This window comes from Caloenas nicobarica, chromosome Z, assembly GCF_036013445.1.
Source record: "Caloenas nicobarica isolate bCalNic1 chromosome Z, bCalNic1.hap1, whole genome shotgun sequence".
Classification (NCBI taxonomy): domain Eukaryota; kingdom Metazoa; phylum Chordata; class Aves; order Columbiformes; family Columbidae; genus Caloenas; species Caloenas nicobarica.
Window position 1 is genome coordinate 84,401,048 of NC_088284.1, and position 26,408 is coordinate 84,427,455.

At 44.4% G+C, this 26,408-nt stretch overlaps 1 protein-coding gene across 3 annotated transcripts in view; it reads left to right on the top strand.

The window, feature by feature from the left end:
• The first annotated feature begins 2,263 nt into the window (after positions 1-2,263).
• The window catches only part of CAST (calpastatin), a 57,144-nt gene continuing 32,999 nt past the window's right edge, over positions 2,264-26,408 (top strand). For 2 of the 3 annotated variants that reach the window (XM_065656046.1, XM_065656049.1), the window contains exons 1-3: positions 2,264-2,440; positions 7,768-7,833; positions 15,822-15,893. In XM_065656046.1, the coding sequence (XP_065512118.1) occupies positions 2,411-2,440; positions 7,768-7,833; positions 15,822-15,893 (168 nt within the window). In that variant the 5' untranslated portion in view covers positions 2,264-2,410. Of the gene's footprint in view, positions 2,441-2,557; positions 2,640-7,767; positions 7,834-15,821; positions 15,894-26,408 lie in introns of those variants that run through there. The other variant, XM_065656047.1, reaches the window with a different exon arrangement.

Consider the following 26,408-nt stretch of genomic DNA (forward strand, 5'->3'; position numbering starts at 1 on the left):
CCTACATACCTGACTTCTTACTAGGAGAGCTCGGAATTGATGATGTGCTTCTGGATCAGCAGAACCCTCAACGCCCAGCATGACACAGACTGACATCACCAGGGATTTAATGTATTAATGCCTCGTTACCGTGCAACACGGCAATTAAATTACTGTCAGCTCCAGTGGTTTGTGATCAGCTCGAGGGGTGATGCACACCAAGGCGTCCCGGAGCACCGTGTCAGCAGGGAGGGCCTGCTGCCGGCGGCCGAGGAATGCGGTACAATCTGTTAGACCTGTCAGAGTGATCGCAGATAGAACAGCGCCCAAGAGCCTGGTGTAAAAGTCACGCATTGAGCACGGCCCTCGCCTCCTCCTTCTCCAGAGCACCTTGCCTAGATGCACATCGTTATAAGACCGTCCCACGCAAGCAGATCGCGTTTTCATGGCCAGATGCAATGCAGAGCTCAGGTGAAGGCTGAGTACTTAAAATTTTAGGCAGATGACCCATGGAGTGGAATGCAAAACCCATACAAGTCACAGGCTGAAGCACTTCAAAGGCCAGCCATAAATCTGCATGGAGCTAATCAGAAATGAGGAGCAGGGACAGATTAAACCTGTCCTTCCTCTCTGGAGATTAACACCATTCCCCAAGACCTCAGGGGGTTCATCCCCGCCCGCCCATCTCCTTGTCTCTGACAAGAGAGGGCCTGAGCACTAATTGGGGTTACAGGCTTCCTACAAAGTGACTTACTCCTGCTGCCTCTTCCCTGGAGGGAGCAGGGAACAGAATAATAGAATCATAGAATCATTTTGGGTGGAAGACACCATCAAGATCATCGAGTCCAACCATAACCTAAATCTAGCACTAAACCATGTCCATAAGAACTTCGTCTGTTAAACCCCTCCAGGGATGGTGACTCTACCACTGCCATGGTGAATCCACATCACTCTTGCCATAACATTTCAAGAATATTTGTCGCAGCACTTCAGTCACAGTTTGTTTCTTTACTGAAGCAGCCTTGGAGAACCGCTCTTGGTAAATGATGGATTTTTCATTACAGCTACACATTTGCATGAACGAGAGACTTGGCCAGCCCTTGGCTCAGAATTGCACCACCCCTACACATGGAGAATTGTTCAGCTGCTGATCAGGGTGGTTTGGTCGCGCTTTATCCCCCCTCAGCTTTGGCTGACCATTACCTGTTCCTGCCGTGTTTTGGAAGAGCCGCCAATATCTCCTGGGCAGCTCATCTGTGTAAAGATTTGACACGGAGGGGGACATTTGGGACCCACACCTAAAAAAACACCAGACCTTGAAAGCTTTTCTGTTTAACAACCTGAACTTCGGAAAATCACAGAATCATTTTGGTTGGCAAACACCCTCAAGATCATGGAGTCCGACCATAACCCACCCCCGGCACCGCCCCGTGTCCCTGAGAACCCCATCGCCACCTGTCCAACCCCTCCAGGGATGGTGACTCCACCACTGCCCTGGGCAGCCTGTTCCAATGCCCGACAGCCCTTTGGGGAAGAAATTGTTCCCAAGATCCAACCCCAACCTCCCCTGGCACAACTTGAGGCCGTTTCCTCTGGTCCTGGCGCTTGTTCCTTGGGAGCAGAGCCCGACCCCCCTGGCTCCAAGCTCCTTTCAGGCAGTTGCAGAGCTCTGGATGTGAGGGCCGGGGTGTGAGGGGCCGGAGCAGCCGTAGGGACCCACTGCCCGTCCCCATTTTGGGGACGCTGTGACAGGGCAGGACCTGCCTCACCACCCTTGTCACCCTCCAGCTGGGGGCCAGGTGTGCAAACACAACGCTCTTCACGGTGACAACCAGTGATAGGACAAGGGGCAGTGGGTATAAACTGGAACACAGGAGGTTCCACTTAAATATGAGGGTGCCAGAGCCCGGAACGGGCTGCCCAGGGAGGTTGTGGAGTCTCCTTCTCTGCAGACATTCCAACCCGCCTGGACACCTTCCTGTGTAACCTCATCTGGGTGTTCCTGCTGCGGCGGGGGGATCGGACTGGATGAGCTATCGAGGTCCCTTCCAATCCCTGACATCCTGTGATTCTGTGATTCTTTTCCACGGGGAAAGGCTGAGGGACTGACTTTCATGAGGAAAAGGAAACTGTGCTGCTTTTTTTTTTTTTTTTTCCCCTCAAATCCCACTTTTTCTTAAGTTTCGGGCGACCGCTGCCCTGCCAGGCCGCCCGCAGGCCGCGGGTTCCGGGAGCTGCCGCCTCCCGCCCGGCCCCGCCCGGCCGCGCCAGCCCGGCCCGCGTCCCGCCGCCTCCCCCGCGGCCCGGCCCGGCAGGAAGGGGAGGGACCGGCCGCCGGGCGGGACGGCTGTGCCGCTGGGACCGCTGCGAGCTGCCGCCGGCTGCCCCGCGCTTCCCCGGGGCCCGCAGCAGCGCCGGGGGCCCCGCCGCCATGTCTCAGCCCGGGACGCCCCCCGCCGCGGTAAGCTGGGGCGGGCTGTGCGGGGCGGGGGTGTCGGTGTCGGGGCCGCGGGAGCCGCCCTGCTGCGGGCCCGGCCGGGGAGGCGGTGGCGGTGCCGCCCCGGGGCGGAGGCGGCTGGCGGGGCGCGGCCCGGGCCGAGCCGTGAGGGGAACGAGCAGCGGGCAGCGCCATGGCCTTCGCGCGGTGGTGGTACGCCATGGTAAACCGGGCCGGGAGCGGCGGGGCCGGGGGCGGCGGGCGGGGGTCCCGGAGCGTCCCTCCCCTCCCTGGCACGAAGGCTTAGGGAGGGATGAGGAAAGGATTTTGTGGTGACGGGAGGCGAGTCAGCGCTTTTTTTAAACGCCGGTATTTCAGGTCAGCTGAGAACTCGTCGTTCTCTTGTCATAATCCCTCCACGGTCTTTTACAAGCAGCACAAAACCGGGATTTTTTTTCGTGCTGTCGGCTGTTTGCATAATCTCCTGCATAATGCAAACTCTCTGATGAAACTAACGCTCCGTCAAGACACGTCGGTTTGCAACACAGGGCAGGATCTATACGGGACAGTTTTTGCTTTGGAAATAACTCCTCGGTAGCTTTTTCCAGACACACGTTCCTCGCCGCAGGTAGGCGGTGGGGTGGCCAGGAGGAGCCGTCGCTTGCCAGATACTCCCCGAGCAAACCGCAGCTCTCTGGTGGCTCCCCTGCGGTTTGGCCGGACTCGGGTCACTGCGAGGAGCCTGCAGTTGCTTCAGAAACTCGTCCTTATAATCTATTAGTCGCTCGAGGAACCAGTTGCTCTCTCTATGGAGCAGCGAAAAAAAAGTTTGCATTCTGCTAAAGTTTTGCAGAAAGTACGCATTGCGTAAGGTGGCTGTCAAGAGAACACATCGCTTTAAATACTTCATAAGTATGTAATCAGGTAGATGAAATCTGTTGGGTTTATAACTCTACTTTTAAATTGCTCTGAGTAGCTTGAATCAGTAGTTGGTAATGTTTTCAAGTCTTATTCGTTGTGTCGAGTCAAATCAGTGATACTGTGTGGCAGAGGTGACACGAAGTCACAAGGAGGGCAGTTTGGGAATTGCTGTGTTAAGTGAGGACGGGTATGTTAAAGTCCTGGGTCACTGAATCCTGGGTAAGAAAAGATACTACGACAAGGTCTTAGTTGTCACCTGTGACCGGGGAAGGAAACGGCTCTTCCAGACGCTCCGTTGGAAGCCCATCGTCACGGTTGTTGGAGTTCTTGCTTGTCCCATGCTCCTGTATCGTGCCGGCAGTTTCTGCCCAAGACACATCATGGTGTAAAGGATGAATAAGTGAAGCAGAAAAGGTGTGAGAGAGAAACAGGTGCAAAAGAAATTCACTGGTTGCCCTACCAAGGTTTTTGCTGGTGGGTGTATTTAAAGCAGAAGGGGGTGGGGGCTAGAAGAGTCTAGTTTTCACCTTTCCATTCTTCACATTGTTTGATTGTGGTTCCCCTGACACCTCTTGCCGTCTGGGAGTTTTCTGTGCAGCATCAAAGATCTCTTTCTTCCCAACTTTAACTGAAAACAAAGGTGAAAGTCCTATCTGCATAAAATTACATGTCTCCTTTCATATCTGTAATGCAAAACTGGTTGACTTCAGCTGAGAATCTTGCAAGGAGATTCCCTTCTCACCCAGTTACCGAGCGTGTCGTCACTGCAGTACTCCAGAAAGCTGCGCAATGGCTTTGAAACAGAGGCTTGATACTGCTGATGGGGCTCCCGAGGCTTAGAAATAATTTGTTGAAGCAAGACCTTTGACTGAGATCTGATTTTTGCAAGCACAGGCTGAGAATGCAGCCATGTGTTCAGTTATTGGTATTTTGCTCTGTGCTGTTCACCCAGGCCAGTTACTTTCTGTTTTATGAATGCCCTTTGAATCAAAGGTGTGTCTGTAAAACAAGAGTGTTGTGACATTTTTGTGCACTGTAGAAGAGGCTGAAGATCTCAGGATAAACTTTTTTGTTCGTCACACTTCTTTGTGCATTTTGCGAGGACATGACTGTGGGTCAGTTTCCTTGTTTTGGTTTTAGTAAAGTTGGAAAACATTTTGGGCCAGCTTAACAACTAAAAGGAATTGTTGTTAGTTCGTTAGTTAAACTAGAAGTGTAACTTCAACTGTGTGCCCACTGTTTGTGTGACAGAGCTGGAGCCGCTCCTGTCCCCTTGGTTATGGGTATGTTATTAGTGAATGAATATGCTACTTTGGCATTGTAAGGAGAGATAAGCAGAAAAAAGGAAAGAATGCCCAAGGGAAAAAACAACTGTGTCATCCACTTGGTAATGTAAAGGAGCAGTGCATGCATACTGTCCCAGAAGAACTGAGCTTAGTCTCTTGTGAAGCAGATGGATTTATTGGCTGAATTCTGTCTATCTGTCTATTTATTTATTTTAACTAGAAGGTTCAAAGTGTGGAAATGCAGAGCAGAAAAGAGCTGTTGAAGGGTATTTTTGAAACAGGATCCCTTCTCATATCCTTGAAGCATCAACTGTTCAGGGACTCTCAGAAGTTGTACTGGGAAGTTGTGCTTTCCAAGGTTAACTCCTCAGCATGCTGGACTTCCAAGTGAGGTAAAACTTCCACAGGCTGGTTTGTTATCTGAGGCCAGGAAGTATCAGCACTTAATGTGTACACAGTGCATGACTCCAGCTTCGGGGATAAAACATCACTTTGGTTGGGCCATATATGCTTTGTTGGGCCATGGGTAAAATAAACAGCGTTTGGCTTTTAATTCAAAGTCTCATAGGTGCTGTTTGACGTGGGAAGACAGCATGCATTTGATCTCTGGCTTGAGTTTAGGGGTGGCAAAGTTGCGGTCCTTGTCACAGAACCACAGAACAGTTTGTGTTGAAGGGCCCTCCCCAGCTCCCCCAGGGCCACCCCTGCCATGAGCAGGGACATCTTCACCAGCTCAGGTTGCTCAGTGCCCCGTCCCACCTGGCCTGGGATGTCTCCAGGAATGGTTCATCCACCACCTCTCTGGCCAACCTGGGACAGGCTCTCACCACCCTCAGGGCCAACAATTTCTTCCTCATGTCCAGCCTGAATCTCCCTCCTTTAGTTTAAAACCATCACCCCTTGTCCTGTCACAACAGGCCCTGCTCAAAAGTCTGTCCCCATCTTTCTTATCGGCCCCTTTTAAGCACTGAAAGGCCGCACTAAGGTCTCCCCAGAGCTTCTGTTCTCCAGCTGAACACCCCAACTCTCTCAGCCTGTCCTCCCAGCAGAGCTGTTCCAGCCTCGGATCATTCCTGTGGCTCCTCTGGCCCCTCTCCAGCAGGTCCATGTGTGTCCTGTGCTGAGGACCCAGAGCTGGACCAGCACTGCAGGGGGGTCTCACCAGAGCGGAGCAGAGGGGCAGGATCCCCCCAGACCTGCTGCCCACGGGGCTGGGGATGCAGCCCAGGGCACCATTGGCTTCTGGGCTGCGAGCGCACATGGGGGCTCGTGGTCAATCTCTCAGCCCAGTGCCCCCAAGTCCTTCTCCTGGGGGCTGCTCTCCATCCCTGCATCCTCGCCTGGACTCATACCAGGGGTTGCCCCAACCAGGGGCAGGACCTTGCACTTGGCCTTGTTGAACCTCAGGAGGTTTGCAGGGATCCACTTCTCGAGCTCATCCAGATCCCTGTCCATTCCTTGTGCTCTCTGGCCAGTGACGCCACCCCAAGGTCCCTCCGGGATGTGGGGTTGTTATTTGGTGTGGAGGGAACACAGGGAATGCTGCCCGCTCTCCGTCCTGCCCTGCGCAGGCAGTGCAGACCCTGCTCTGGAGATGGGAAACAGGAGCATGTGCTGAGGCAGACACAGAAGCCCTGACACCCAGGGACTCAGTATGAACTAAGTGAAGAGGCAAATGAATAGAAGCAATAAAATACTGCATATAATGTACAGGAAGATGTGCTGGATTCAGGACACGTGTGGCTTTCTAGGCGTTGTGATGCAGAGCCCGGTCTGCACAGCCCGGTTTTGCTGGTCAGGAGCTGCAGCTCCTGAGCCTTAGGGCAGTGCCAGCTCTTTTATCACAAGAGCACGCTCACTGACGTGGCTTTTACTGGTATGGATGTGGTCTATTTTTATTGTATTAGAGCAGTAAAAAGCACAGATAACCTGGTTAATTGTGTCTGTACTGAAAGTGCTATAATGGGGAAGTGAATCAATTCATCTGTTACCTGAAAGGACAACCTACAGGCCTTGTTTTTCCTCCGAGTTAGAATATTGGAATATGAAATTGGAATATGGAATTGGAATATGAAAATAGCATTTCCAATTTTAAAACTTGTCAAGTATCTTAGTCATGCCCAAAAACATTTAAAAAATTTTATTATTAGAGGTTGTCTAAAACAATTTTTGAAATTTTGTCATGTACTGCCATAATGGAAACTGATTAGAGACATGCTGGTTTTTTACTTTTGGTTTTATTTGTTCATTCAGCTGTAGTATTTTTGCAGCCTGTCTGCTGATGTGCATGAAAACATTCCAGTTGAAAGTAGTACGGTGATACATGGATCATTACTTTCTCCCTATAGCCATGTAAAGAAAAATCTGTAGGAACTCTTTACTTTAATGGGTTAGCAAAGCTTACCTCCTGCTGCTCAATCCTAAAAACAGAAGGGAATAAATTAGTCTCAAATCATCTCTTGTTTTTACTTAACAAAACAAAGCAGACATGAATTCTCATTCCCAGATGGCTCAGTTGCTGTGGGAAGTTACACTAGCTATTAGAAAATAGCTATATTATATTGCCTTTTATATTGGCAGAAAAATTTTTCGTTTCTTACCTTTTTTTAGACTCTAAAGATTAAACAATATGCTTTTGAAAAAGACTTTTTGACAGATTGTATTCACCACTTTTCGGAGATGCAGAGAGTAAAACGTGCTGAATGCCAGTGTGCACACTGAAAAAATGTGTCTTTCTGTACATTGCCACACGTGGGAAACAAACGGGATTGCACATCAGGTTAGATGAAAGTGAGTTTAAAGCGTTGGAGAGGAGGAAAGGTGGAAGAGGTTTGGGGACCCTGGAAGAACTGTATTTCCTAGTGTGAAGCTTTAATGAACTGTTACAGTATTAATTTTTTGTATATGTCAGCAGCAGAATTCTAGAAATTGTAGTAATGGCTTTAAGTGATTTCACCTGAAGTTATTCAGCAGGTCATTTCTAAATCCTGTCCACTAGTGAGAAGGAAAGCTTATAATGTTCCCTTCTGTCATACTGTGGTAGGTGAAAGGAATCATACATGCGCTAAGATATTTGGGAATTTCTCTACATAGATGGTTTAATTTGATATCTTAATAACCACATGCCTTTTTCTCTGCTTACAGCATGGTGACAAGAAGGCAAGTGGAGCTTCTTCCAAATCGGAAGACAAAAAGGCAGACATATCAGAGGTAAGTTCAAGTGTTTGAACATTTTAAGAAGTAAAACTGGTAATGAATTTCCTCCTATACAGAGTTTTGTCTTATGATAGCAAAGTGGTAGTTTTCAGATAATTATCTGGTGACTGTCGTCACTCATTATTCATTCCAGCAATGTATAGTTTTGTCTCAGGCTGCTGCACAGCCTACTGAAAATATTTATTTGCTCTGCTCATCCTTTCACAAGCACTTCATGCCATTATCAGTGGAAATTATCTCAGTGGATGTGTCTGTGGGGCAGGTGTGATGGTCCTGGTTTTTTGATTGTACAGATGAAGTGAGTGCCCCGTGGCTCTTTCCACCTTGTCTGCATTCTGGCTTTTCTTCCAACAACACAGATCCACATTCATACATAGATGTTGTGTGTCTGGGCCATCTCCTGACACACTTGCACATACGTGGTCAGTGCTGTATTCTAGAAACAATGCTTGTTTTTTGAGATGCTGCCTCCTCAGGACCTGGTATTTACGGAGTGTCTGCTGGGACGCGGGTGCCAGCGCTGGTGGTCGGTTCACTCCCCCAGGGAGGCCAGCAGCACATTCAGAGAGAGAAGTCGTCACAGAAACTAGTTGTCTGCTTGATAGTTTCAAATAATTGATATACAGGAAGGCAGAAATAGGTGTGCCTGATGCTTTGGTCATAGCAGAAGCTATTTGGAAAGTAACTTTACATTTAACTGCACTGCAAATCAAGGGCATCGAACGCCTTTATTACCATCCTCTGAAGTAGATGATTAAAGCAATTACCTTTCTTTCCTGTCCAAATACCAAAGAAGGCTTGTCTAGCCTGGAAACATGTTCCTCCTTTCCTCTCTAGACAGTTCAGGGTTTTTCTTAAATAGCATTTTTCTTTCATACATTCTTAGTTTACTGCCAAATTCTTCAACTGCCCATTGTTGCTCTTTATATAGAAGTGCTGAGTTCTTTGTGGGAAGGGAGGGAGTGCCTGTAGTTTGAGCTGTGCAGTTACTGTTCCTGACCTCTCACTGGGAATATCTGTTTATAGATAGCAAAAGAAGGCTGTTACTAAGTTTATTGTCCTGGTGCTTTTGCTTTGTGAGTCCTTAGAATACTGCCTGTGTTCCTCTTGTGAATTTCTGTGTATATTTGACTTGTTCCAGTGGCTTTAAAATGCTTAAAAGTGAAAGTACATGAAAACACTTTTCCATAGGCCCATTGAATGGCATTAGCTCCACCATGGTTCACATCTGCCTCCAAAACGCTCTGATTTTTTTAAGCAGTTGAGGTAGCAACTCTGAATCTTTGTACAGCTTTTTGAAAAGTCTGCAATGCTATGTTCAGGTTTAAAAGCTGAAAGGTTTAAAAGGTTATTCCTGTAGTCTTCAATTTTTGAAGCAGAAATTGATAATCTGTCTGTAGGTAGCTGTGGATGACCTTGTCTAGAGTATTGAGTTTGCTCACCTCCCTACTAGAAGAGATTTGGTAATGTATTGTATAAATGACAAGAAAACACAAAAATCTTTGACAAATTCATATTCACATTGAAGGGAAAATTGTAAAAGCCCATGTGCTTATTGTTTAGCTAAAAGAACAATAAATGACCCTGTCTCTTTGGGTATATAGTTCACAAGGAGTGAGAGGAGAAGGGTAGAGTAAGAAAATTAAAGGTAGGAAAGGCCTAACACAGGTCTGAATAGGAGGTGCCGGTTAGCCACAACATCAAGGAGAACTCAAAATAAGTACTGTTAAAGTGTAGAATAGGGTTCTTAAGCCTTTGCTTCTTGGAAACTTAAAAATAGATTGAAAAAAACCACAGCAGGTTTACTTCAAATAGAAACCTGCTTGTTGAGACTTGCACAGAGGTGCTGAGAAAATTAAATGGCTCTATGACATTTTTCTCTTTTTAGCATCATAATACAGGAAAATAAAATAATGCTTTAAAAGAGTTAGGAGTTACCAGTGCGAAGATGATTTATTTAATAATACTATTATTTTGGAATTACATACAATCATAGCATGGAGTATATGCGCTTTATGTATGATGTACCAACAGATGTTAGTTCATAAGATGGTTTCTTCAGAAAGTATTTACTTTGTGAAGTTTCCAGTGACCTTTTGCTTGAATATCACACAGTACTTTCATCCTTAGATCTTAAAGCACTGCATAAGGGAGACTAGACACATTATCCGAGTGACACAGTTAAAATGTAGGGAAGGGGAGGTGCTGAAGCACAGAGCGGGATTTGCCTTACTTAAGGTCATCCAACTGCTTGGTACGAGAGAGAAGAAGCTGGTTCACCGGGTTCCAGGCTGATGCAGGCAGCTGTGTGATAAATAGCATCCTCGGAGCTCAGAGTGAAGCCACGAGCTTGCCAGAGCAGTGAGCCTTTCCCTCTGACCCTCAGAGCAGCTTTCCGTCCTGCACCGCATCCAGAGCCAGCTGGCAGCTGCACCTTGTGTCTGCTCCTCGCTTAAAAACAGAGCTTCTAAAATCCATTGTGGTGTGCTGTGCCGATGTGGCACCTCCTGCACCTGGGGAGGAGCAACCCCCAACACCAGTACAGGTTGGCGTGGACCTGCTGAAGCAGCTCTGCAGAGAAGGACCTAGGAGTTCTGGGGGACAACAGGGTGACCATGAGCCAACAATGTGCCCTTGTGGCCAAGAGGCCAATGGGACCCAGGGTCTGTGAGGAAGAGTGTGGGCAGCAGGTCAGGGAGGTTGTTCCTCCCCCTCTGCTCTGCCCCGGTGAGGCCCCATCTGTGGAACTGGGTCCAGTTCTGGGCTCCCCAGTTCAAGAAGGACAAGGAATCACTGGAGAGAGTCCAGGGAGGGACACAAAGATGCTGAGGGGTCTGGAGCATCTTTGTGATGAGGAGAGACTGAGAGAACTGGGGCTGTTGGGCTGGGGAAGAGAAGCTGAGAGGGATCTGATCAATGGGATCAATATCTCAGGGTGGGTGTCAGAGGATGGACCAGACTCTGTTCAGTGGTGCCCAGCGCCAGGGTGAGGGGCAGCGGGCACAGACTGGAACACAGGAGGGTCCGTCTGAACGTGAGGAGAAACTTCTTTGCTGGGAGGTGCCAGAGCCTGGACCAGGCTGCCCAGAGCGGGTGTGGAGTCTCCTTCTCTGGAGACATTGAAACCCGCCTGGACCCACCTGTGTGATCTGCTCTGGTGACCCTGTGTTAGCAGGGCTGGGCTGGGGGATCTACAGAGGTCCTGCAGCCCAAACAGCCTGGGATGCTGGGGTTCTGTGTCTGACAGTGGGGTCGCATAGATAGAATGTGCCGCCTGCCTGGCAGGGACGGGCAGCAGGTGAGTTCAGGAGCTGCTCCCAGCAGCCACCATGCTGCTTGGTGCCTGGAAAGCAGAGGATGCTCACAGTCCTTTCTGCCTCTTCTGCTCCCACCGGTTCCCACTCACCTCTTCTGCTCCATGGCCAGAAACATAAAGCTTACCACAGCGCTAATGTTCCAACTGATGCCTCTCTTCCTTCTAGAATGCTAAATTTAGTCTGTTCAGTTTCTGAAAACAAAAGCTAGGATGTGGCCTTAAGACTATGTACTTGTTTTACTTTAACCCTGATCCTTCATAGTAACGTATAGTAATTATTTAGATGCCCTTTTTCTGCACTAATACTCAGTGCCACTGCATCCAGCACAGGAGGGAGGATGTGAAAGAGTTTTGGAAGGGACAGGATTCTGATACCCAGCTTTACAGAGCCGTGTTGCTTTTGGAAAAGTGGATCCTCTCCACTTCTTTGTGTTACCAAAGGAAATATAATGTCAGTGGTTTGCCTCATTTCAGCAGTGCTGCTCGAGCTTCAAGTTGACAGACGGGGGCATCTGTTTGCCTCAGGAATGGTCAGCTTTAAGGTGAGATACACATAATCTGTCAGTCTAATGATGAGCAACAGAATGTGTATCTGTACGTGGTGTCTTGTAGAAATAGGCAAAAGATTTGCCAGAGGGACAGAGTGTTAGAGACGTGTTAGAGTATGTAATTAAAAGAAGATATAAGCAGTTCTTTATCAGTATAGTGAGAGTGTGTGTGTTATGGTTGTACTGGGCACTGTTCAAGGACAAAGGTTCATGTCACACATATACCTTAACTCTTTATGTCTTGGTGTTCAGAACCTTACATTTTTTGAATTCACATTCCAAGGAGAATCAGACAGTTCTTGAGAATCTAAATGAGCTTTAATGAAATGTTTTCATTCCTTGTCGATGTATGTGTGGTAGATGTTAACAGAAAAGAAATTATGATTGTTGGCATTGTGTTTGCTCATGCACTTGAAGCTGTTGCAAATGTTTGCAGCTGGGATGCACCTGCCACCCAGTAAAACTGAATGATGTGCTGCTGTTCTCCTGTATCTGCCCCTCTCTTTTCTCACTGTGTTTTGAGTTCCTGGTCCTGAGTCAATGTGTTTGCAGAATGCCATTGCAAAGTGTGTGAAATAGGAAATTTCCTTTCTTCTGAAGAGTTAGCACGTGGGAGACAGCTGGCATGGTTTTCCCTTAGCCCTCATCTTGGCATCATCTCCAGCTTCAGTGTGCCATTCCACTGGTTTCACATCACTTCAGACTTCATGTGCCATCAAGGCATTAGTGCTCTAGAAGCTTCTGGATGACGAAAGGTAAATACTTTCAAGGGCAGATGGAACAAAAATACTGAAGAGAAATGCAGGACAGTTTATAAAATTAACTGCAATTAAGAAGTCCCTGGTCCACAAATTGTTGGAATATTTGAAGGTATTTGGAAGGAGTATCAACATGTACCTGAGCTATTTCACATCACTGTTTTTGTTTCATGTCTGTACTCCCCTTCAGAGAGCTGCCCTTGGGCTTCGGTGCGTGTCCTTAGCACGTAACCCTGTGTGGAATCGGTGAGGTCGGTGCAAACCGAGCACTCTGGTCGTGCGCGGTTCTGCTCTGAAACCCCCCGGCTCTGCTTCGAATGGACTTGTGCTTGTGTTACCAACTGCACGTCATCTGGAAAGACCTCTCCTCGTTTTACTGTTGTAGGGGGAAATACCAAGGAGAGCTTCTCTATCAGGCTGAAAATCCAGCCCTGCATTGCGGGTGTCTGAATGTAAAAATCTGGTACTAAAAGGAAGACGGGGCCTAGGGATTTGAGGAATTTGAAGGAATTGTAGGAATTTGAAGCCCCAGCTTAGAGTGGGGCCATGTTTTACCAGATATGGTGTGAAACAAGACCCTTCTTAACATGTCCTGCCATTTCGAGTCATGCTTTACAGCAGCGTAGACAAAATATGTGCTGCTTGCTCGGCTCGTTATTCTTTGCTTAGCAGGAAATATATTCTTTACTTGGGAAGGATGAGAGTGATAATTGGTGCTGAAGCATCACTGGTGTTTTAGACTTGATTCTTTGCTCTGACATAAGGATTTCTGTGGTAACTTTTAATCCTGATGCTTGTCATGCAGGATTACTTATCTAGAAAAAAACATTACTCAGGGTTCAGAGGCATAATGCTAAGACACTGTGACTGGTAAAGATCTGTGTCCAGTGCTGGACTGAGTTGTGGAACTGCATAACGAACTGATTAGAGCCTTTGTGAGGTTTCTTTCTACTTTGGTACCAAATTATTTACTTTCAACTCCTCAGTGGAGGAGCAGAGCAGTTCTGAGGGGTACATCATGGGGTACGTCTTCCATTTTGGTTTGGTTCTTCTTTGCCTAAGATGCAAAAATGTAGTTTAAAAAAAACCATTATTTCGATTAAGTTTCGGTACTCATTGGAAGCTGTTATGATGCGAGGCTCTTCTCACCGTAGGAAGAAACAGAGTGTGATTGCTGCTCAAGCAGTTCTTGAATGAAAAATGGAAAGGCGAAGGCTGAAGTGCTGCTTATGGTTGTCAGAAGCATTTCCAGAACAGAGATTGCACATTCTTTCCTTGCGTGATTTTTTTTTTCTCTTAGAACAACTGTACCATATGCATTCTCATTGCAGTATTACAATGAACACTTGAATGTTGTAGTCCAAAATTAACAGTTAATCCATGTTTCTAGACACCAGTCTTAATGCATGTCTTCACTTGGAAAATCTACATATCAAAGGGATATGTGTTTTAGCTCTCCTTTATTAAACATGGGGGAATTAATATTCCACTCTGAAACACTGTTTTGGCTTTTTTTTTTTTCTTTTTGAAGCCACTGCTAATAAGGAAGATTACGAATACCCATATGCCACAGCTTTTAATACTTCACAGACAACTCTGTACAGGCTCCTGGTTCTAATTTATTTCATAAAGAAGCTGTGCTTTGATAATTGGTTAGCTCTGTTATTATCAGGTTGGGAAGTGAGACATGAGTACAGCTGATTGTGTCTGAGACTGTCACAGAAAAAAATACCTGTTCCCTTCTGAGAGGGGAGGAGATGGAACAGCTCTGATGGGTTTGTTGATAGGGGATGTCAGGGCAGGTTTGCCTGTAGGGGCACTGGGAAGCACATCACATCATTATTTTAATAAGCGTAAAAGAAGGATGAAGCCAGTAGCATGATGTGGCCGATTTTTTGACTTTTACAAATGTATCAAGGGGTAGTAGCGAAGAATTTACTGTTGAAAGATGAGCCTGGGAACTAAAATGTATTACTCAGCCTATCATAGTCAGTGTTCAGTAAAGAGTGCTGATTTGATGTAGTGGCTTAACTTGCCACGCAGCTTATCTCCGGGTAGTCTTTCTCTACAGAAGAATTTATTTGCTCCTTTTTCTTCTCTCTCTCCCACCTGAACCTTTATTGCCATGAAACAGAGCGATGTTTACATTCATGGTTTTTTCTTTTTGCTGTTTAATTGATAAGCATAAATTCATGCTCAGAACAGATTTATTTCATTCTGTTAGTTTTTTTAAAGTTCAGACTAGGAAAAAGAAAAAAGGTTAGCCTTGTGCCTGACATCTTTTAATATGTTGGTAGGTGCTCCTTCTGCGAAACAGTACTTTACTTGTGGGCTTTCAGAGCACCCCAGTCATGTTAGACATAGTCTTAGGTACCAAAGACAAGTCCTGAACACTGTGAACCACAAACACCGTTGAATGTGCAGCTTTTTTAATTCGAGGTGCTCTCCTGGGTTTGGATCTAAATCATAAAGAAAACAGAAGGCAGAATTACCTTAATGACAGAGGTCTCTGAGTTGGTTGCAGTACCTGCTGTCCCATCAATTGAAAAGTACATCCGAGTTTGCATACGAGTTTGCTGATTGAATCTCAGGTCATTCTCCAGACTTCCCTGCTTGCAGAGAGTAATTAAAGTGTGAACACTTCAGTTGTGTGGTGAATCTTGAGCTTCCACTTACCAGACTAATAGGTCTTACCCATCTGCTGCCTCCAAAAATCTCATGTTTTTTTCTGCATTCATTGCTAACAGCTTATTTTCCCAGCCTTCATTAGATTTCCGCAATCACCAAGTTTTTGCAGTGGTATTTAGTAGTACTTGCTGATAATGGCATTGCATTGGTGGAAAACTGGAGGTTCGGAGAGGATATCATGGGTTCATTTCAGTTGCAAGAATACTTACTAACAGAAAAGCCATCGTTTTGCCCTTATCTTCCTATCTTTCCTTCCCTGCTTGAAGTGTAATGTTACCTTCTGTGTTGTTCAGGTTATGTCTGTACAGCAGTAGCTTACCCATCCTATTTCCATTGACGTGTTTCATTAAAGTATATACGGTGACTGTTGCTTTAACTGTTAATTAAAACAGAGTTGCTCTGCCACAGGAAACAGCACAGATTTATATATTATCAGTGAAACAGTATGAGAAAACAGCCTGTTCTGGTCATGGCAAAACAGTCTGAAATGAGTCTGCGTGAATTAAAGTTAGATAGGATAATTTATTTTAGATGACTTGCCTTGCATAAAATGTTCTAATGGCCTTTTTTTTAGTGTACCTTTTAAAAATACTATTTTTCCTTTACAGTTTTACTTGGCTTTTCTTGATGAACATATCTGATGTTTTATTATGTCACTCTTGTGTGTTGTAGAAGAATTCAGCAAGTGCTAATGTCAGCCAGCCCCCAAAAACACAGCCAAGTGGAGCACCTTCTGCTGCTAAGGTAATGCATACTTTAGTAAACAGTCTCTTTAAAAAGTGAAGATGATATGGTATCATACAATATGATATATGACTTCATGCTCTGTAGTAGAGTAGAAAACACTTTTTTGCCAGCATTCAGCAAGACCGAGATGCTCTTTGTGTCTTGCTAGAAACTGTAGTGAATTGAGAGGGGAATGCAGGTCAGCAGAATGCCAGCGTTGACTTCTTGAGGAAACATACATGGTATCGTTCTCCCATCACATGTTCTTTGTTAGTCTCATAGTTATTTTAAAAAATCCTGTTCTCATTGTTATCAGCAGCAAACTTCATTTGTCTTATGGGGCTACGGTTCTTTTTCACCCTTAGATTTTGTTTGTATGTTTGGATTCTATTTACTCAGCAGGACCTGATGAGATCGAAGGACCTGTAACTATCTTTGCTTTCATAGCCCCTGGAGCAGTTCAGTTGTTCGGGAATTTAGTGTGAAGGGTGTCATACAGTTGACTTGTGTATTGGAGTGCAGTTGATACACCCTGAGGAGAAGCAGGGATCACATTAAGCATGCTCAGGTGTTGCAGAGTATTGAAATAGGGTGTCGAAAATGCAGTTTCTGATGGTGTCACACTTGAACTGGTGGCTGCAGTTGGTAGTCACTGATGCATATTTGTCTCAGATGAGTGGAATGCATCTCACTCAAAAGAGAGAAGCAGCAATATCTTATATTGAGACGAAGTCTAACAGTGGTTTGACAAGATTCAACAAGTTTGATGGCAAGGTTCACTTTATTCATTACTGCATGGAAGAAACATACAAAGGAAAATTGAGTTAGAGTCAAGTTAGAATGATTCACACAGGCTGGAGACACAAAGAGTAAGGAGGACCCTCCCATTGAGTCATGAGGTTCAGAGTGGACCCCCTTTGGTTTAAAAACCAACCCTCTTGCTTTCTAAGCTCCTTATGTAGCTCAGGTGCGGCTGGATCCAATCTTAGACTCAGACTTGAACAATGGTTTATGTCTAATGGAATTATTCCTACAAAGTTTATAATAATATTGAGTAGCTACATGGATTAGTAGTGTTTCATAGTATTAATTCAGCATGCTGTTGATCACTTACCAAGGATCTGTTGTGGGTAGAGGATCCCTGCACCTTGAGGGGTCGCTTGTTCTTGGGTAAGGAATTGCTGACCTGGAGAGGCATCTCTGCCCCTGGCATGTGGTTGGGATGAGCTCAAACTGGACCCATCCTGGTGGTAACATTTGTAGAATGAAGTACTTGGCTGCTGGTCAATGATGCAGACAAGACATGTCTTCATTTTAACTCTGGTACCTTGTTCTGTTCTTTGGTTATCTGGCACTTTTGGGTTTCCAAACCACGTTTCAAAATATCTTTCAAGACAGGTTCACTCCCTTGTACATGAGCCAGGGACTCACAGGTCAACCCCAAGAACACGAGGGCTGTTGTCAGCCTGAACCAAAGCACAACGAGTGTATCCACCACAATATTCCATGTCTGGAGATACCCTGTCGTTTGAAAGATCCTGTCAGCAGGAAGTGTTTCTGCCTTTGAACTGGGTTTTTCACTGTCTAATCAGTGCTTTTGTAAAATAATGCTCCTGAAGATACTTCTGTGCTACTTAAATAATTATTTTTCCTTCCTACTCAGTGAAGAAGGATGCAAAGATATAAGCCCTGTCATCCCTTTCTTTCAGTGCTTTTCCCTGTCACTGAAGACAGCCCAGTGTTTTTGTTGCTTTTCTTTCTGTTCCTTGCGGTTTTCCAGGGCCATTCTCCTCTGGTAAAGCAATAGTAGTCCATACGTAGTTCCCGTGACAGCTGTATGGCATGGGACGGTCTCAAGTATAATCTTTCTGCTTATCAGCCGCCAACTGCATAGTCCTGTGGAAGCTCACATCTAATTTGACAACTAACACATCTTAAGTATTTTTTTCTGTATGCGTTTTTTTCTATTATAAGCATATCTTTCACATTAAGTGTGCAAGGTACAATTTTCAGTGATGCTGTTAAGTGTAAGAACTGGAATGTAGCCTAATAATGAAAATGCAATGTAATCGCCAGGAATTGCTTTATATTATGTTATGACAACTTAGGCTATGTATTTTATTCAGTATTTGATGCTTCTGCAGTTTCTGTGACATTCCAAAGTATTTACTGGTAAAGATTATGTACTATGAAAGTACTTACCTCATGCTGTCTCGTATTGACTCTTAATCAATAGCTATTTTAAGTTTATCATTTTTACTTCCCACTCAGCCATGACTACATAACTACAGTTAGACTAAACCGTCTTTTAATTATATCTTTCAGTTTTAACAATTTCCTGTGATCTTGCAGTTCTATTTAAAATAAAACTTGTAGATTTACTGTTCTTGTCGTTTGTGCCACCTTTTTTTTTAAGCCATTTGGCAATATTCTTTTCTGCCCTTCTTTTTCTCTTAGTCTCTGAAAATAGCTATTAAAAAGAAAAATTTTACTGGATTTTTTTTTTACAGGAATTTTGCAAGAAAGGAAGTATTTCTTTAAAAGGCAAAGCAGCCTTTTCTCTTTTGCTGCAAAAACAGATCGAGTCATTTAATGCAATCACAAACATTCTACTAGTTTTTAGGCAACTTTGAGACTGCTGTTTCTTCCTTTAATTTTTCCCCTGCTGTAGCTTTAATGTGTCTTGCACGTGGAATTTATTTGGATTCCTTTATCGTCTTCTTGGTCAGTAAGTACTTTTCATCGACACACCTCACCCCAGGTAGGTTTCTAAGTCCTTTGAAGAGGTGGGTGAGTTGGGGCAGTTAAGCTGCTCCAGGTAGAGCTGTTCATTTTTTTAACCTGTTCTTACCCTGTGATGAAATAGCTTTAAACTGAATAGCCAGAAGGGTTTTTTTGCTGCCTCTATATTACGGCCTAAGTCATTTTTACTTCATTTAGTAAGTAATAATAACTGATGGCTTGTGTTCTGCCTGGGTCACCTGTTTAGGACGCAGGAGCTTGGCGTGATGGATGTTTGTCTTTGCTTAATGCCTGGCTAATACGTGGATAGTCTAATTTTCCTGCAGTTGTTTAGTTCTCCTGTAATGTGGACTCCTAAAAGCAAGCACTTCTCTGTCTGGCTTTGTTTTTGTCACACTGTGTATCTGAACCTGCCATTCTTTGCATCTTAATGTTATCTCTGTGCTCTTTATTGTTTCACTCTTTAAGTTCCTGGCATTGCAGCCAGGATTTACTCACTGCTTCTGCTCAGCGTCTTCTTACAGGTATTTTTTTCGGCAGCATATGTGTCCGTGTGGTGTGAGGAATAAGTCCTGCCTCTTGTGTCTCCTTTCTTTTATATCTGTACAGTTTTTGTGTCATAGGCACCGAGGAACTTGACTTAGCAACCTTTATGTGCCCGGTTTCAGTACAACTTAAATCAAAATGAATAGTTTAAATAAATTTAACCCAAACAGGTGCTCTGACTTTTTTCTATCACCAGCCTGTCGTTCCTTCTTGACGTGAAGCCCTGAGTGACTGTTATTTTGTACCAGGGTCTCTTCAGTGAACTCAAACCTTGTTGTGACCTCTGTCAGATAAATTCAGTGAAAAGTTGGATTCCGGTGAGGTTCTGATCATCAGGGGGATTTACTGGTTGCCCATGAGCAGCCTCCTCCACGTGCACATTCCCTGCCAGGGTGCACTGACCATTATTAGCAGCAGCAAAAGGAAAAACCGAACCAAACTCTGTCCTTCTGCAGAAAAGGTGCCCAACCAGCCGTGTTTCCTTTTACAGCCTTTTAAATTGTTTTTGCCAGTTCCACAGCCAACAGGAAAGCCAATTTCCAGCTCCGTGTTCAATCATAGCTATTAATAGAAGGCACCGATGTTTGAACACAGCTGGATACAGCTATCTTTCATGGATCTTTGTGTTCTTATATGGTAATTCTTTTGGTATCAAATGACGTTTTGCTGTTTTTTATGTAGCAGATTTTTGGCATTGCTCTTAATGAGTTCCCAGTGAGTAATTATTTTCTTTTTGTTGCTGGCTGTTATAGCTTAGTGAAGTGAGGATGTCTATACTACTTTAATGGACAATTTATTGAAGCCATGCTAGAGGAATTCAACAACAACGGAAATTCAGCAAGATCTTGAGTAATTTCAGATGAAGCTTCTTGATCTTAACGATTTAAGAAATTTAAGTTTAGTTACTTTCAGCTGGCATCCAAATTAACACTCTTTTAAATGGGGATCCAATCTACTTACTTGTGCAAAAACCAGGAAAACAATAAGAAAATAACAGCAGTTACTAAGTGTGTTTGAGTGAAGCCCCTACTGTTTCTGCAGCAGACTGGAAAATCTGTGACAAGTTTGTGTGGATTATCATAAAAAGTGATTACTACTGTCAGTGTATTTCCTGGGATTATTTTTTATGCTACATACTTTACTTAACTGTCACCAATTTTATTTTGCGAGCTTTGCACAGACACCTTATTGTGAAGGAAGACGTTTTTAAGGAGATGCCAGCTGAAGTCAGGGTGCTGATTGGAAATGTACAGGGAAATGTGTAAATTTATTCCTGTTTCCAGTCATACTGTGCAGGTTGGAAAGGCCATCTCTAAATTTTGAGGTTATTCAGAAAAAATATTTAAGTGTACGACCTGAGAACCTCCTTTCCATGCTCTCCTTAGAGAGGTGTATATTTCAGTGTACAGGTGTTTTGCGGCAAGACGGTAGGAAATAATGGGGCTGCAAGTCGCCCTCAGAGCTGCTGCCAGCACATGGTCCATTTCACAAAACAATCATTTACTGCACTTAAAAAATGGGATGTTTTCCCCATCAGTCTTGCATGATATCTTCAGGCATTTCCCCATTTTTGCTTTCCTTCTAGGGCTCAATTTTCTTTCTTGTTCCCTTGAGATAAGAGTGTCATTATGAAAGAATGGTTGAAGAGTTTGTTAGTGGTGGGGGGGCTCTCTCTTTAAGAACAAAGATATGAAAAAAACAGTACAGGTATTGAGAATTTGATTCTAGAGCAAAAACAAAAAAAACGCAGGTCAGTACTGGTATTTCAAGAAGCTTTCAACTGCAGGTTTTAAGTTCTACATGAATATAAATTATTTGGATTTATTATGCTTAAAAATAGTCTTAATCAGTCAAGTTCCAGTGGCCTTAACCGGTCTGTCCGTCTCTATTTCTTTTGGTCAGTAACACTTCTGTGCTTTGCTCGTGCCAAACCCGCCGGTTCATGTCCCCTCCCCATGGCCACGTGCACCTCCAAAAACCCAAACCACACTGGACAAAACGGGCCAAAACACCCGATCCGATGTGCCTGTGGGAGCAGGAGGCGCACAGGTACCCTGTAGGTTTGCTATTTACACTGGCTTTGCTTTCCTGCTGCCTCTGCTTTCGGGTAATTTATGTTCCTGTTGCAGTTCTCTTTTTTATTTTAATTTCTCTTCCGGGAATGTTGTGGGCCGAAATAGCACAAGCTGCTGAGTTCCAGGGCTTCTGACGTGCGCCTGACATTGCCGGGTTTGAAGCGCTCCAGAACCAGCTGTGTGTCGTGAAATGGCTTTTAAAATTATCTTAACATGTTCAGAACAGCCTTTTTAGACCCTGTGAGACTGCATGTTCTACACATCACACAACAAGCCATGTACATGTCATAAGCAGTCATGGAGAAGAGAGGGATGAGGACAAGTAGACTTTTGAAGTCATGTCTAAGTTCTGTATTATTTTTTTGTTTGTGTTGTGGTTTGTTTGGGTTTTGGTGTTGTATGGAGGTTTTTCGGTTCGGTTTTGTTTGGTTGGTTTGTTTTTTCTTTCTCATTGCTCACAGCCCGCGCTGTAACTGCTTCAAAAACTCATATAACTTTTTTGGAATACAAACGCAGAGGTTGATTTGCCTGTGACACATACAGAATATTGCAGAGTCTGGGTATGGGGTTCTCTAAGAGCAGCTTAATGTCTGAAGCGTGTTTAGGTGTCAATAACATGTTTACAACAAGGGTTTGTTAATAGTTGATACCTGAAAGATGCTAAAACGTCAGATACAACAGACATATGGGACAATATAATACTTCTCAATAAATTATATTGTTGTTTTGTAGTAGTAGAAATCAGATCAGCAGGTGTTGCTTCAGGTGTACCACTGATTATAGTTACTGTAAACTGAAAGTGCTGATCCCTAATCGTGAGTGTTTTCAGTTTGATCCAATAACAAACTGAGGAAACAAGGTCTGCCTTCATGTGACAGGTGGCAATATCAATATCATCCTTCCTTCTCTCCTCTTCTTTGGAGAAAGTGACAATAGAGTTCAGCATTGCAGAGAGCGCTGCTGAGTTCTTCAGCTGTTACCTTTTTTTGGTGACTAGTTTTCTCGATGTATTTTTGTAATTGACATAAAACATACTGGGTAATAATTTATTCTATATACAACATTTTCTTTATAGAATAATGTATTTGTTACCGTCGACCTCTTGCATAAAATGGAGTTGTTTTGTTTTGTTTTCTACGTGAGTGATGAGACACATGGGGCGTGTCGAGCTTGCAGGAAATGCTGTTCCTGATCTTGGTGTGTCAGGGACGAGTCCCCAGCCGCTGTTTCTCAAGTTCTGCAGCTTTGCAGCTCAAACAGGCTCTCCCGGTTTGAAACCTGCACAAAGCCGCGTAGCCTTGGAGGTTCTCTGCTGGGAACGGGGGTGCGGGAGAAACCTCCGTCTCCTGCAAGCAAAGGAACTGCTTTTATTCGGTGAGTTGGTTTTCAGTGTGTTCATCCTCATCGTTTCTGCCCGTGTTGTCCTTGGGGAGGAAAACCTGCCCTGGCAGGAGCTCGGGGCCTTGTCTAGAGTCTGTCCTGCTCCTCGGGAGCTCCATAAGGCTCAGAACCGGGTCTGGGGAGGCTCAGCTCAGTGCCTGCCTGGGTGCCCTGCTCAGTGCAAGTGCTTGAACCAACTAGAAAGCTCAGTTTTCTGTCTCCAGGAAGGAAGTCTCTGTGAGGCAGGACGAGGCCTCGCGAAGGTGGAGACTGTGGTTTTTAATGGACCGATAATGTGCTTGTTCCTGCGGAGCGTGCAGAGGGCCCTTCTGTAGCAGTTCTGAGAGACACTGGGTTAAATGCCAATGCTGAAGCAAGAAATGCCCCAAGCTGGCTTCTTCTAAGTGACAATAATAAAACCATGTTGGGTTTTTTCCTAAAATGATCTAAGAAAAAGCCCCACCCCCTCCCCCCAAAGGTTTTGCAGCTTTATCCTCAGAATACATTTTAAAACCATCATTCTCCTGATGTTCCTTGACTTGGTGGTTTTTGTTTATCCTCCAGTTATATTTTCCATCCATTTTTGTAGCCAACACTGTTGTGACAATGTGCATATCGGTTCATATGGCCTGGTTACTAACACTGTGTTTCTGCATTCTGGGGGTGAAAAATCCCATTTCTGACTCAGAGTATCACCCACCAGCTCTTGCGACTGCCAGCCGCCTATTTTGAGTATTGCCTGGTTCGATTATTGTAGCAAAAACAACTGAGCTCACAACCACAGACATCTTCGATCTGAAGATGGAATCTAACTTTATGTAACGTGTCTATCTTTTTAACCATCCCTTTAGGGAGCGCGGGCTCTGTGTGTGATTCTCGTTCCCGTTCCAGCAGGGCCGTGCAGACCGGGATGGTCGGCCCGAGCTCAGCTCTCTGTGTTCATGCGTTTTCCTGCTGTTCTCTTACCGACTCGCAGGTTCATACTGCACGTGTCTTCGGAACGTTCTGGCGCCGAAAACAACATGCAGGAATGGAAACAGGCAGGGGTGGTAATTACAGCTGAGTGTGAACCTTCTGCAGAACGCAGAGCTGAAACAGGGGGTTTTGAGCTGTTTACAGAAAAGGAGAGCTCTGCTTCAGCGGCCAGCTCTTGGATTACTGTGATTCTCTGTTGTGCAGAGTGGGAACCTGAGAAGAGCGGTGACAGTGCTGGTGAGCTGCCTCTAATGTTTGAATATGACTGAGTGAAAACGAAATTCCAGTGTGTGCCAACCTGCAGAATTTATTGTGATGGGAACAGGAAGTTTCCAGAAGCAGGTAACCGAAGAGCACATTTCAAGAAGAAATAAAAAATGGGGAGTTTAAAACAAATGATTGATGTCAGAACTACTTTCATGACACTTCTGTGAGTTTGCCTGATGCTCAGAATTGTGGCTTTCGTGAGTATTTCTGTGTGCATGGCTGAGGGAACAGCCAAGTTAGGTAACCCATTCTGTGATCAAATGGAAATACTGAGACCACTCTTCATCCAAATGACAAGAAAATTAGCATCTTGACAATGAAAAGCAGATTTGAGAATAACATGCTTTCACTTGCCTGGTGCTGCAAGTTGAAAAACCTTTCCCGTGAAGCAAAGCCTTTGTTTGATGCTGAAGAGGTAAATCTGGATACAAAACCAGAACCTTCTTGCAGGCCATAACTCCGTTTAAAAGAAACAAGGAGTGTTTGGGCTGTGGCAGCGCAGTGGTGGATGGTGTTTGTACACACAGAAGCTGCAGCAGCTCACCCTGCACTGCCTTTCTTTCCACATCACTTGTGCAACAATCACAAAAGGACATTAAATAGAATTTGTCCTTGTTCAGCAGAGGTTAAGGAGCAGTAGCCATGCTACGTACTTAAGTCCTGATCATTTATTCTGCCTGCACATCGAGCTGTGTGTGTGTGTAAAGGTTTGTGTTTAGGTACCACGCACTCTATGACTCACTAGCAAATTCTTCTCTACTTCCAAAACAAATAAACAACCAAACACAAACTGTGAAAGCGTTAGACGCAGTGGGAGATAGTAACAAATGAAGGCACCGTGCTTCTTACCGTCAGCTGTGGGGTAGTTCTGAATCTTTCTGCATATCCCTGACTACCTGTGCCTAAGGAAATGTAAACTGAGGTGCTGGGGGTTTAAGAATCAAATGGTACAAAAATTATTTTAAGTCAGTTGTCATTCGCTGCCCTTGATTGTTTTTTGTTTGAGCATAAAGCTGTTTCAGAGTCTTCATAGTGATTTAATAGTTATTAAAATAAACAAACATGCCAATATTAAGCTTTGGACTTGACATCGTTTGCTGAAATCCAGAAATCTTAAAACAGACATCCAGTCTAAAGGCGGTTTGACAGATCAGTTAGTTTCTAGGTGGTATGAAGCCTTGTTCTACACTGCGGTAAATATAATATTGATCTTATTGAAGATCGTGCTTCATAACACTCGATTTAGTGTGGCCAAATTGAAATGCAAGTAGGTTATCTCAAAAAACACTGCTTAAAAACCTATTATTTTAGATGTGACTAGTAGTAGAGTTAATCAGCTTTAGCTGATACGTAAAATTCAGTGATGAAGTCTTGCTAAGTTTCTTTTCTGTGCCAAAATCACAGGCATTTTATTTTAGTAATCAGAATAAAACAGTAAGTGTGAGTCTGTGTTATGAAAGTTGTCTGGCTCCCTGTGATGCTGCCGTCAATAAATTTAGCAGCACTCGAGGCTGTAGAAAAAGCTTCATGAGCTAATCAGCTTTTCAATGTCTTGATTCAAACCAGTCTCTAAAAAAATTGTCAGGTTTTTGTTTCGTGACAAAACAGGTTTGTTGATTTCCTACGTGCTCTTTTAGCATCTCTAAATGATAGCTGATCTTGCTCCTGGGTATAGATTAGCACTTGTTGTTCTCAGCTCTAAGGGGGAGTCAGTTTATCTCTCAGATTATTTATCTTGTTGTCTTTGTTGTCAAGTTGTGGAAAATTAAACTATAATAATAGTAAGAGTCGTTACACATTTTTAGGTTATATTCACACCAGCTGAGTTCATGAATGTTAAAAGCACAGGAAGCATCCCTAGAAACAAGGGAGTTTTGTTGTTGGTTTTGGTTTTGTTTGCGTTGTTTTGTGTTGCTTTTGGTTTGGGTTTTTTCTTGTGTTTTTTGTTTGGTTTGGTTTTTGTGTGTTGTTTGTTTGAAGGGGTGGTTGTTTTGTGTTTAAGATTGGTATTAAAAAACATATATATTGAATAATCCAACCACAAAAGCATGAGTTCAACAAACTGCCTGTTGAAATTAATCTTGATGCTCACATATTAAATCCTGTTTGGTTTGGTTTCCTTTATGGCAACCAGTGCAGAGCTGAGGGGTTTGCTGAGTCAGGACCATAATGAGCTCAGGGCCGTCACGGCAACATTGCCAAAGAATTTTACACTGAATTAGAATTTATCTACAGAGAATATAGCTGTCCTCCAAGGGCTTTTTTTTCCCATTTCCCCTCAATAACTGGCATGGGCAGCTTTGTTCATAACACACAGTGTTTGTGGGTTCCAGCAATGATAATAGGCTCTAGAAACCAGAGAGGCCGGTGGTCACGGGTGACAACGTCAGTCACGAGAGATTGCGATGTGAATTGTTCAGGAAAGAGATCACGCCGATTGCTTCTGCAAAGGAACCCGTCACAACAGGACAACAGGGCATACTGAGAATGTGCTGTGTAAACATACCAGTGTCTGAATAATATGCAGGTACTAACTGCAAACCTGTAT